This window comes from Nerophis lumbriciformis, linkage group LG02, assembly GCF_033978685.3.
Source record: "Nerophis lumbriciformis linkage group LG02, RoL_Nlum_v2.1, whole genome shotgun sequence".
NCBI lineage: Eukaryota > Metazoa > Chordata > Actinopteri > Syngnathiformes > Syngnathidae > Nerophis > Nerophis lumbriciformis.
In genome coordinates this window covers 60,932,962-60,946,748 of record NC_084549.2, presented here as the reverse complement: position 1 = coordinate 60,946,748, position 13,787 = coordinate 60,932,962, and the positions used below count along the sequence as shown (strand labels likewise).

The 13,787-nt window shown below is 36.2% G+C and overlaps 1 protein-coding gene across 1 annotated transcript in view; it reads left to right on the top strand.

Annotated features, from left to right (window-relative positions):
• Positions 1-615: 615 nt before the first annotated feature.
• LOC133609996 (myelin and lymphocyte protein-like) overlaps positions 616-13,787 on the top strand; it is a 29,055-nt gene continuing 15,883 nt past the window's right edge. Inside the window, exon 1 of the mRNA XM_061966053.1 lies at positions 616-767. Coding sequence (XP_061822037.1) covers positions 681-767 — 87 coding nt within the window. The 5' untranslated portion in view covers positions 616-680. The remainder of the gene's footprint in view (positions 768-13,787) is intronic.

Genomic DNA, 13,787 nt, shown 5'->3' with positions numbered 1-13,787 from the left:
CTGTTTTTCTTCACGTAAAGCGTTTTGAGTATTTAGAAAACCGCCAAGTAAATATGTATTTAATTAATTTATAATTATTTTATACAATGTCTGTTTATTTTTTTAAAATATATACTCATTATTTACAAATTAATTAATGCATTTGTTTGATTGTATTCATAAATCCTCCCCATCGTCGTAAACAATAAGTGATACAAAGCAATGGATGCTTCTGATTAGGTATATCACTGGAAAGCGTGCATGCTTTTATTTTGGCAGAGTCGTCCGTGCTTTTATTTCCTAAGTGCGGCTAAACAACTTGCCGCAACTTTCATGTCCCACACTGACTCTGTCAAATTTGCCTCACAATCACTTTTTTGTGTGTATGTAAACAACCTTTTTGCCTTTTATAGACACACTACATTCACACACACACACACACACACACACACACACACACACACACACACACACACACACACACACACACACACACACACACACACACACACATGCACGCACACAGAGTGCTGGTAGGGATGGGTAGGTGGAGTGGAGGCAAACAGGTAGAGGGAGGTGCAGGAGGCGGCCTTTAAAAAGCAGATTAAACAGCAAGTGCATGTCACTTTGTTGGAACTCACACATAAAACAAAGACACGTATACACACACACACACACACACACACACACAGTTTGGGACTATGGCTTCCACCACGTCGGGTGATGTTCTGCCCACAGGCTTCAGGATCTTCACTTCCATTCCTGACTTGTTCTTCATCCCAGAGTTTGTGAGTTCCTCTAAGATGAATCACTAAAGATCTATCTGCTTTTTCTCTAATAATAGAGCGATACATATTTCTATTATATACTGTATATATCATTCTATTTTAAATTATTTTAATCATAGATATGCTAAAAAAAAATATTAGCAAATTTATATATATATATATATATTTATATATATATATATATATATATATATATATATGTATATTTACTGTTATGTATAAGGAAGAAATAATTTTGTCCAAACTCTTTTAAATATTTTCTACTTTTAAAGTAAATTTAAACTAAGTTGTAATTATTTTTTGTTTCGTAATTTGCCTATAATGAAAACGTTTAATTTTTTTCATTTTTATTTAAACTCTAAATACTGTACTGTTAGACTATAAAAGTGTCTGCCATGGATGGAAAAGTTGTAATAATTTTTAAATAATTACAAAATATTTTTTCAGTCATCTTTGAATTAAAAATTAATTTACTATCATTATGACATTATTTGTATTCATTATTATTTTTTAAATATTTAAAATAAATGTTTCTATTATTTTGACATTTTTCAAAATTATTTTACTGTGTCATACTGCGACGCAATATATATTTTTACATTCTTAAATTATTTTTAATATGAAAATATTTATTAAATAGTCTGACATTTTTTATATACTCCGCATGTAATTTTTTAAAATAATGTTTAAAATATTCAAGATAAGTGTTAGCGTTAGCGCTAGGCAACCAATTCAGGACTGTTGAGTCCATCGCCATAGCAACAGCAAGAAAACAACACCATTCAGAAACAGCCAAAGAAATATGAATAATATCAAGTTTTTAAAAAAAGTATTGGGTTAATAAATGTGCAAACTCGTTGAGCGTTTGCACATTCGTCATTTTCCCACTAAGACAAACCCCACATTTGCCTGAACAAACGCAAACTCGTCTTAACCGCCCCGAGCGAAATTACTGTACAAACATTTTTACAATTCAAATATTACGTCGTCTATTTATCCATTTCTGTATCAATGGGGAGGTCATGGTGACAGCAGTTGGCATCGCAGCTGCTAATTGCTACCATGTGATGACATTTTATTGCGTTTTGTCCTAATTGGAGACCACAGGAGGAAACATCGAATCCAAGGTTTATCAGGTTTTCTTTGATTTTGCCGCAATCCGGCTCTATTTTGTATCCAATAAACGCAATCTTTGGTTGACAGCGAGAGGGGGAGGAGGCGTGGATCGAAACCGGACATCTTCTCGGCTCCTTTTACCAAAAGAGCCTTCCGTGGAATAACCTGCTGCTCTGGTTTGGGAAGAAGTGTCCAGCGAGGACTAAGTTGTAGAGCCATGTTTGCATAAGAGGTGGTCTTTGACGGGCACAAGGCAAATAAGCTCACTTTAAATGTAAAGACGTGCACTGCAGACATCTTAAGACCTGGCACGTTTCATCCTTTTCTCTTCGTGCTAGTTGTTCACATAGCAGACTTTAATGCAGCATTTTGGAGGGCTGGGAATCTTTGGGCACCTAAGGTTCGATTCGATTTCTGGGGTGACGATTTGATTCAGAATCGCTTCTCAATTATTCAACACGATTCGATTCAAACTCTGAAAATGTATTATTTGGTATGATAATTATGATGAGAGATTTTCAAAACAGGTTACAGGTTAGAATAGCTCCCTCTGGCTTGAAACATTTTTTAAAGATTTATTCTTATAAAATAAATAATCTAAAAAATAATTAAAAAAAATAAAATTATTTGTCAATATACCGGTAGCCTAAAAGTTTCTTTTTTTTTTTTTTTTTTTTAAATAAACATTTTTATTTCTGAAGATGGCCTAAATTGTCCTTTTAAAAAATTATTCTTGTTTTTATTTTTATTAAAGAAAAGAACAAAAAACATTTACATTTTAAAAGATGGCCTATAAACGTACTTTTCAAATTTGAATCTAATAAAAAAAAAAAAAAAACATTGTTATTTATGAAGATGGCTTAAAAAGGTATTTATAAAAAAAATGGGACAAGCTGTAGAAAATGGATGGATGATGGATAAAAAATAAAAATATTTATTTATAAATAAGGCCTAAAACATTGTTTTAAAAATGTATTCTTATAAAAAAAATATTTTTAAAGATTTAGTCTTATTAGAAAAATAATAATATGAAATAAACATTATTTGTAAAAATGGCCTATGAATGTATTTTTGAAATTGTATTTTTATTTTAAAAATTTAAATAGAAAAAACACATTTTAATTTATGAAGATGACTTAAACAGGGTCTTTAGAAATGTATTAAAACAATTTAAAAATAAACGTTACTTATAATGATGACAAACATTTTCAAACATTAATTCAAAATAAAAATAATAAGAAAATAAACATTTTTATTTATGAAGATGGCTTAAAAAAGCATTTTATAAAAATAGATAATAATAAACAACTTTTTTATTTTATTTATAAAGATGGCCTAAAACATTGTTTTAAAAATGTATTATAATAAAAAATGTATTTATGACAATGGCCTAAAAACGTCTTTTAAAGATTGATTTTTATTAGAAAAATAAAATGAAATAAACATTTTTATTTGGAAAGATTGCCTACAAATGTATTTTTGGAATATGATTGTTATTAAAAAAATAAATACAATAAACATTTTTATTTACTGTATAAAGATGACCTAAAATATTTTTCAAAGATTGATTCAAATTCAAAATAAAAAATTATGAACATGGCTTAAAAAGGCATTTTTTAAAAATAGATTAAAAACATAATAAAAACAACAGTTTTTTATTCCTATAGATGACCTAAAACATTGTTTTAAAAATCTATTCTTATAAAAAAAAAAATATTTATAACGATGGCCGAAAAACGTCATTTTAAAGATTGATTTTTATTAAAAAAATAATAAAATAAAATAAACATTTTTATTTGTAAAGATTGCCTATGAATGTATTTTTGAAATTTGATTCTTATTAAAAAAGTAAAAATAAAAAAATACATTTTTTTATTGATGTAGACGGCTTAAACAAGGTATTATTAAAAATTTATTAAAACAATAATAAAAAAATATATACAAAGATGACCTAAAGCATTTTTTAAAAATGGATTCAAATTAAAAATAATTAAAAAAAAAGAAACATTTATTTTCGAAAATTGCCTAAAACGTCTTGTTAAAAAAACTGTTAATTAAAAAAAACAACATTTGTATTCATTAAAAAAAATAAAAAATACATTTAAAATTGCTTCAGAATAAGAATCGCGATTCGAAAGTGAATCGATTTTTTGTGTGCACCCCTAGTAATTTTGCCATGATGGTTTTGCCAGTGCACAGTGAAGTCATGCACATAAAACAACACACTTAAGCTCTTTGCAAACACTGCAGTCGACAACGCGGCACTTCCAGGTGAACTAAACTGAATGCATTTGATCAAAACGACACAAGCGGTTTTAAGTGTGGTAAAAAGATCAAAGCATGTGTGGCAGTGGATGACCATGACGTACCCAACGAGGCATAGCCAGTGGATTCCATATGTACACGCTAAAAAAACTACAACATGGATGACGTGGAGAAGACGCAGTCGAAGGGGAGACACGTAAATAGAAGAGACGGTCAAAAAGGGGCTTGACAACCACCCGTAAAACAATCTATGCAACATTTTGACCAAAGACGCACTTTTACATGTTATGTAGACCACAAGGAAGTGTTTTAAGTGTAGAAACAAATCATAATATGACCCCTTCAAAGATATTTACATTTGTGGAAAAATTCCAGCAGTGGTGGCCGCACCCGGGAATTATTTTTGGTGATTTAACCCCCAATTCCAACCCTTGATGCTGAGTGCCAAGCAGGGAGGTAATAGCTCTCGTTTTTATAGTCTTTGGTATGACTCGGCCGGGGTTTGAACTCACGACCTACCGATCTCAGGGCGGACACTCTAACCACTAGGCCACTGAGTAGGTGGCCTTATAGCGCAAACAGAGAGATATACTTTATTATTTGGTACTTTTATCAGTATCCATCAAATTGTATTGGCACTACCGGGTACCGATTTAAGTACAATTAAACAGTATCATATTTCAATACCTTTCTTTTCTCTCCCCTCAATGCCCAGACTGCTCCTGGAAATTGGTTTGTTGAAATTGTTCACGCATTGCACAGATTGAATTTTTCCATAAATAGAAAGTGATGCCTACAAGGCAGGGAGGAACTCAACCCTCTGCGATAGTTACGAGTTCGTTTGGTTTGTTGAGTTAGCACAGGATTGATAAATGGAAACGACAAACGGGGTACAGGATTTGATACCTGGAAGAGTTTTTGCTTGGGCATCCACACATATAAGATTCTACACCAAAAAACTATCTACTTATTATTAGGGATGTCCGATAATATCGGACTGCCGATATTATCGGCCGATAAATGCTTTAAAATGTAATATCGGAAATTATCGGTATCGGTTTCAAAAAGTAAAATGTATGACTTTTTAAAACGCCGCTGTGTACACGGACGTAGGGAGAAGTACAGAGCGCCAATAAACCTTAAAGGCACTGCCTTTGCGAGCCGGCCCAATCACATAATATCTACGGCATTTCACACACACAAGTGAATGCAAGACATTAAAAAAATGGTCAACAGCCATACAGGTCACACTGAGGGTGGCCATATAAACAACTTTAACACTGTTACAAATATGCGCCACACTGTGAACCCACACCAAACATTAATGACAAACACATTTCGGGAGAACATCCGCACCGTAACACAACATAAACACAACAGAACAAATACCCAGAACCCCTTGCAGCACTAACTCTTCAGGGACGTTACAATATACACCCCCCCCGCTACCCCCATCGGTCCAGTATCAAAACATCCGGCCCTACCAGGAATCATGTGCACGTTAGCTGTTAGCATACTTGTGAAAACGTTTTATCCGAGCTTTTTTTTTGTATGTTTAAACCTGAAAATCATGCTTTGTGATACTCTGCGCTGTCATGCAAGTATGCTAACAGTTAGCGTGCTAACGTACTCACATTTTTTGAGTACGTTTACATTTTATGCTACCTTTTTTTGCTCATTTTGTATGATTAAACTGAAAAATCATGGTTTGTGATACTCGGCGCTGTCATGCAAGTATGCTAACAGTTAACGTGCTAACGTACTCCCATTTTTTGAGTACGTTAGCACGTTAACATTTTATGCTATCTTCTTTGCTCATTTTGTATGATTAAACTGAAAAATCACGGTTTGTGATACTCGGCGCTGTCATGCAAGTATGCTAACAGTTAGTGTGCTAACGTACTCACATTTTTTGAGTACATTAACATTTTATGCTACCTTTTTTTGCTCATTTTGTATGATTAAACTGAAAAATCACCGTTTGTGATACTCGGCGCTGGCATGCAAGTATGCTAACAGTTAGCGTGCTAACGTACTCACATTTTTTGAGTACGTTAGCACGTTAACATTTTATGCTATCTTTTTTGCTCATTTTGTGTGATTAAACTGAAAAATCACGGTTTGTGATACTACATTTTACGGAATATGTACTGTGCAATCTATTAATACAAGTTTCAATCAATCAATCAAAAACAAGGTTTTCCAAAATAAGAGAACAACTTCAACTCCAGTTATGGAAAAAAGTGCCAACATGGCACTGCCATATTTATTATTGAAGTCACAAAGTGCATTATTTTTTTTTAACATGCCTCAAAACAGCAGCTTGGAATTTGGGACATGCTCTCCCTAAAATAATCCAAATACCCACTACAACTATGGGAAATACTATACTATACTTTCACAAAGTGCATTATTTTTCTTTTTTTTTTTTAAACATGCCTCAAAACAACAGCTACAAAAACAATGAAGGCACACAGCTTCAGTCCAGAGTTTACTAGAGCAGTGGTCCCCACGGTACCGGTCCGTGGATCGATTGGTACCGGGCCGCACAAGAAATAAAAAATAAAAAATAAAATAAAAAATAATTTATTTTATTTTTTATGATTGTATTTCTTTATGCCAAAAAAAAGAAAAAAACAACAAAAACATAGCCCCCCTCCCTCGGTCAGTGGGACACATTTTCAAGCGTTGACCGGTCCGCAGCTACAAAAAGGTTGGGGACCACTGTACTAGAGCATACTTGCCAACCTTGAGACCTCCGAATTCGGGAGGTGTATATTGTAGCGTTCCTGAAGACTTAGTGCTGCAAGGGCTTCTGGGTATTTGTTCTGTTGTGTTTATGTTGTGTTACGGTGCGGATGTTCTCCCGAAATGTGTTTGTCATTCTTGTTTGGTGTGGGTTCACAGTGTGGCGCATATTTGTAACAGTGTTAAAGTTGTTTATACGCCCACCCTCAGTGTGACCTGTATGGCTGTTGACCAAGTATGCTTTGCATTCACTGATGTTTGAGTAAAAGCTGCATATATTATGTAACTGTGCCGGCACGCTGTTTGTGTGGAGGAAAAGCGGACGTGACGACAGGTTGTAGAGGATGCTAAAGGCACGGCCCCAATATTGTTGTCCGGGTGGAAATCGGGAGAATGGTTGCCCCGCGAGATTTTCGGGAGGGGTACTGAAATTCGGGAGTCTCCCGGGAAAATCGGGAGGTTGAAACCGATATCGATAATTTCCGATATTACATTTTAAAGCATTTATCGGCGAATATTATCGAACATCTCTAGTTCGCACGTCCGAAATAAAATTGATTGATTGATTGAAACTTGTATTAGTAGATTGCACAGTACAGCACATATTCCGTACAATTGACCAGTCAATGGTAACACCCCAATAAGTTTTTTAACTTGTTTAAGTCGGGGTCCACGTTAATCAATTCATGGTAATGAATGACCTGAACTGAACGAATCTCACTGTTAAATAGAAAAAATAACATTATTTACCACATGAACACGCACAAAAGTACCAAATATTGGAACTGGCGAGGACTGGTATCGAGTCCCAGCTACCAATAATTGGTACTGTACACTGCAAAAACTGAAATCTAAGTAAGATAAAATATCTCAAATAAGGGTGATATTTGCTTATTTTCTGTCTGTTAAGATAATTCTTCTCACTAAGCAGATTTTTTGTTAGAGTGTTTTACTTGTTTTAAGGGTGTTGGTCCTAAATGATCTCAGTAAGATATTACAGCTTGTTGCTGAGATTTGATGACCTATATTGAGTAAAACATGCTTGAAACTAGAATATCAAGAGTTGCAAAGCTGTGTCATCAACACTCACAAGTATACAACTGCTTTTTTAAAGTAATAATTTCTTATTTCAAGCATGAAAAAAAAAAATCATGTTTTTTTTGACACAATAGTGTCTCATAATTAAAACAGATGACAGCCAAATGGACTTTGCTGTTTTATTTTCAATGAAACAATAGAAAATACGTACTCATATAGTAGTACAGTTGGCACAGTACAGTTAATATTTAATCATTTAACATGTGACATTTCTAACAATTTTGAACAGAAATAGTTCATGCACATTCAGATAAATTCTTCAAAATGACAATTAAACATTTTTTGGCCGGGGGCCGGGCTGTATATATGCGCACTAATTGACTGAAAGAGCACGCACTTGGCGCGATGATGTCATGTTGTCGATGGAAAACTGCATTTTTAGACAATATAATAGGAGACCCCGAGAGTAACAAGCGCTTGCCGTGTTGCCTTTCCATTAAGAACAATAAATTAGTTTTTAGTATAAGTTTGCTGGTTTTAAGAAATGTAATGCAGAGCACATATCATTATGTCAAGATAATGGCACTAGCATTTACCTAATTTAAAGGGGAACATTATCACCAGACCTATGTAAGCGTCAATATATACCTTGATGTTGCAGAAAAAAGACCATATATTTTTTAACCGATTTCCGAACTCTAAATGGGCGAATTTTGGCGAATTAAACGCCTTTCTATTATTCGCTCTTGGAGCGATGACGTCACAACGTGACGTCGCATCGGGAAGCAATCCGCCATTTTCTCAAACACCAAGTCAAATCAGCTCTGTTATTTTCCGTTTTTTCGACTGTTTTCCGTACCTTGGAGACATCATGCCTCGTCGGTGTGTTGTCGGAGGGTGTAACAACACGAACAGGGATGGATTCAAGTTGCACCAGTGGCCCAAAGATGCGAAAGTGGCAAGAAATTGGACGTTTGTTCCGCACACTTTACCGACGAAAGCTATGCTACGACAGAGATGGCAAGAATGTGTGGATATCCTGCGACACTCAAAGCAGATGCATTTCCAACGATAAAGTCAAAGAAATCTGCCGCCAGACCCCCATTGAATCTGCCGGAATGTGTGAGCAATTCAGGCACAAAGGACCTCGGTAGCACGGCAAGCAATGGCGGCAGTTTGTTCCCGCAGACGAGCGAGCTAAACCCCCCTGGATGTCTTGGCTCACATCGTCCCGAAGATGATCAAGAGAAGAATATCGACCCTAGCTTCCCTGGCCTGCTGACATGAGGGTATGTCTACAGAATATATTAATTGATGAAAATTGGGCTGTCTGCACTGTCAAAGTGCATGTTGTTGCCAAATGTATTTCATATGCTGTAAACCTAGTTCATATTTGTTAGTTTCCTTTAATGCCAAACAAACACATACCAATCGTTGGTTAGAAGGCGATCGCCGAATTCGTCCTCGCTTTCTCCCGTGTCGCTGGCTGTCGTGTCGTTTTCGTCGGTTTCGCTTGCATACGGTTCAAACCGATATGGCTCAATAGCTTCAGTTTCTTCTTCAATTTCGTTTTCGCTACCTGCCTCCACACTACAACCATCCGTTTCAATACATGCGTAATCTGTTGAATCGCTTAAGCCGCTGAAATCCGAGTCTGAATCCGAGCTAATGTCGCTATACCTTGCTGTTCTTTCCGCCATGTTTGTTTGTGTTGGCATCACTATGTGACGTCACAGGAAAATGGACTGGTGGTTAAAATCAGGCACTTTGAAGCTTTTTTTAGTGATATTGCGTGATGGGTAAAATTTTGAAAAAAACTTCGAAAAATATAATAAGCCGCTGGGAACTGATTTTTAATGGTTTTAACAATTCTGAAATTGTGATAATGTTCCCCTTTAAGAATATTTTTCAACATTATGAGCAAAAAGGTTGTTTTTTTTCTACCAAGAAAAGTGCACTTGTTATTAGTGAGAATATACTTATTTTAAGGTATTTTTGGGTTCATTGAGGTTAGCTAATTTTACTTGTTTTGGAAAGTCTTGACAAGACACATTTTCTTGTTCTATTGGCAGATCATTTTGCTTAGTTCAAGTAAAATACCCCTCATTTTTGTATTTTTTCTTCTTCTTTTTGAACACTGACTTTTTGCAGTGTATCGACTCAAATGTAAAAAGCACCCATACCTGTTCATCACTAAATACATTTATTTAGTTTTTACAACGTGCGATCTTCCAGTGATACCGAGCAAAATGGTCGTCGCCAAAATCAGATGTCGGGAAGTCAAATAGAGCGTTTTTTTTTATCTTTGAGAACCTGGGCGTGCTCTGTGGCTCGCTGACCCGCAAAGAAAACCCGAACAGAACTCGACAAGAAGCTTTTTGAAGTGGCGACGTGTTTGCACAGCCGACAGCTCTATTTGCTTTTTCATTTGAGTGCATTCCTGGGCTGGAGCCGATCAAGCGGCACACTGTTACAGTTACTCATTAACTCTTTATTATTAACCCTCGTTCAATTCCACTGTTGGGGGAATGTACTTCCTGTTCCTGTATGGCAATTAATACATTGGAGTATTGCATGTAATTAACAAGGCTGCTCGCTTACCTTCTTGCTGGCAGAACATCTCGTTAGCGGCCGCACTTCCTGCGGTATGCGACCATCTTTGGGGGCGAGACGTCAGGACATTGTTGTAAACAAAAGGTGGATGCTGGTGCAAAACCTCTTCCTGTTAAGCAACAAGAATGGTTGCCTTTATCAAACTTGGTGGATGATCAATTAAAAAAAAAACCAAAAAACGAGTGCAATCATTTCCCAATACAACGTTTTCATTTCCGATAACATACGGGTATCGCAGCCTTGAGCATTGGCCTATACCGATACTGATCCGATACGATATCAGCAGAAATAATACACACTTTTAGTGTCGAATTTAATAAAAGGTTTGGTCAAGTGATACAAGTATAAAAAAACTAACCCATTTATTAACCGTCTGGAATGAACTTATGCTGTCTTTAAGTTGGAGTGGAGTGGCAATTGCTTTTTATAGTGACACCTCGTGACCACTATAATATATTAAGCTCATAACAGAGTACGTTGAAGGATGCGGACACATCGCAGCCTCGAGCACTGGCCGATACCGATACTGATCCGGTACGATATCAGCAGAAATAATACACACTTTTAGTGTCGAATTTAATAAAAGGTTTGGTCAAGTGATACAAGTATAAAAAAACTAACCCATTTATTAACCGTCTGGAATGGACTTATGCTGTCTTTAAGTTGGAGTGGAGTGGCAATTGCTTTTTATGGTGACACCTCGTGACCACTCTAATATATTAAGCTCATAACAGAGTACGTTGAATGATGCGGACACATCGCAGCCATGAGCACTGGCCGATACCGATACGATACGATATCAGCAGAAATAATACACACTTTTAGTGTCGAATTTAATAAAAGGTTTGGTCAAGTGAGACAAGTATAAAAAAAAAACTAATCCATTTATTAACTGTCTGGAATGGACTTATGCTGTCTTTAAGTTGGAGTGGAGTGGCAATTGCTTTTTATGGTGACACCTCGTGACCACTATAATATATTAAGCTCATAACAGAGTACGTTGAAGGATGCGGACACATCGCAGCCTCGAGCACTGGCCGATACCGATACTGATCCGGTACGATATCAGCAGAAATAATACACACTTTTAGTGTCGAATTTAATAAAAGGTTTGGTCAAGTGAGACAAGTATAAAAAAAAAACTAATCCATTTATTAACTGTCTGGAATGGACTTATGCTGTCTTTAAGTTGGAGTGGAGTGGCAATTGCTTTTTATGGTGACACCTCGTGACCACTATAATATATTAAGCTCATAACAGAGTACGTTGAAGGATGCGGACACATCGCAGCCTCGAGCACTGGCCGATACCGATACTGATCCGGTACGATATCAGCAGAAATAATACACACTTTTAGTGTCGAATTTAATAAAAGGTTTGGTCAAGTGATACAAGTATAAAAAAAACTAACCCATTTATTAACCGTCTGGAATGGACTTATGCTGTCTTTAAGTTGGAGTGGAGTGGCAATTGCTTTTTATGGTGACACCTCGTGACCACTAGAATTCATTAAGGTCATAACAGAGTACGTTGAATGATGCGGACACATCGCAGCCTTGAGCACTGGCCGATACCGATACGATACGATATCAGCAGAAATAATACACACTTTTAGTGTCGAATTTAATAAAAGGTTTGGTCAAGTGAGACAAGTATAAAAAAAAAACTAATCCATTTATTAACTGTCTGGAATGGACTTATGCTGTCTTTAAGTTGGAGTGGAGTGGCAATTGCTTTTTATGGTGACACCTCGTGACCACTATAATATATTAAGCTCATAACAGAGTACGTTGAAGGATGCGGACACATCGCAGCCTCGAGCACTGGCCGATACCGATACTGATCCGGTACGATATCAGCAGAAATAATACACACTTTTAGTGTCGAATTTAATAAAAGGTTTGGTCAAGTGATACAAGTATAAAAAAAACTAACCCATTTATTAACCGTCTGGAATGGACTTATGCTGTCTTTAAGTTGGAGTGGAGTGGCAATTGCTTTTTATGGTGACACCTCGTGACCACTAGAATTCATTAAGGTCATAACAGAGTACGTTGAATGATGCGGACACATCGCAGCCTTGAGCACTGGCCGATACCGATACGATACGATATCAGCAGAAATAATACACACTTTTAGTGTCGAATTTAATAAAAGGTTTGGTCAAGTGAGACAAGTATAAAAAAAAAACTAATCCATTTATTAACTGTCTGGAATGGACTTATGCTGTCTTTAAGTTGGAGTGGAGTGGCAATTGCTTTTTATGGTGACACCTCGTGACCACTATAATATATTAAGCTCATAACAGAGTACGTTGAAGGATGCGGACACATCGCAGCCTCGAGCACTGGCCGATACCGATACTGATCCGGTACGATATCAGCAGAAATAATACACACTTTTAGTGTCGAATTTAATAAAAGGTTTGGTCAAGTGATACAAGTATAAAAAAAACTAACCCATTTATTAACCGTCTGGAATGGACTTATGCTGTCTTTAAGTTGGAGTGGAGTGGCAATTGCTTTTTATGGTGACACCTCGTGACCACTAGAATTCATTAAGCTCATAACAGAGTACGTTGAATGATGCGGACACATCGCAGCCTTGAGCACTGGCCGATACCGATACGATACGATATCAGCAGAAATAATACACACTTTTAGTGTCGAATTTAATAAAAGGTTTGGTCAAGTGAGACAAGTATAAAAAAAAAAACTAATCCATTTATTAACTGTCTGGAATGGACTTATGCTGTCTTTAAGTTGGAGTGGAGTGGCAATTGCTTTTTATGGTGACACCTCGTGACCACTATAATATATTAAGCTCATAACAGAGTACGTTGAAGGATGCGGACACATCGCAGCCTCGAGCACTGGCCGATACCGATACTGATCCGGTACGATATCAGCAGAAATAATACACACTTTTAGTGTCGAATTTAATAAAAGGTTTGGTCAAGTGATACAAGTATAAAAAAAACTAACCCATTTATTAACCGTCTGGAATGGACTTATGCTGTCTTTAAGTTGGAGTGGAGTGGCAATTGCTTTTGATGGTGACACCTCGTGACCACTAGAATTCATTAAGGTCATAACAGAATACGTTGAATGATGCTGACACATCGCAGCCTTGAGCACTGGCCGATACCGATCCGATACGATATCAGCAGAAATAATACACACGTTTAGTGTCGAATTTAATAAAAAGTTTGGTCAAGTGATACAAGTATAAAAAAAAACT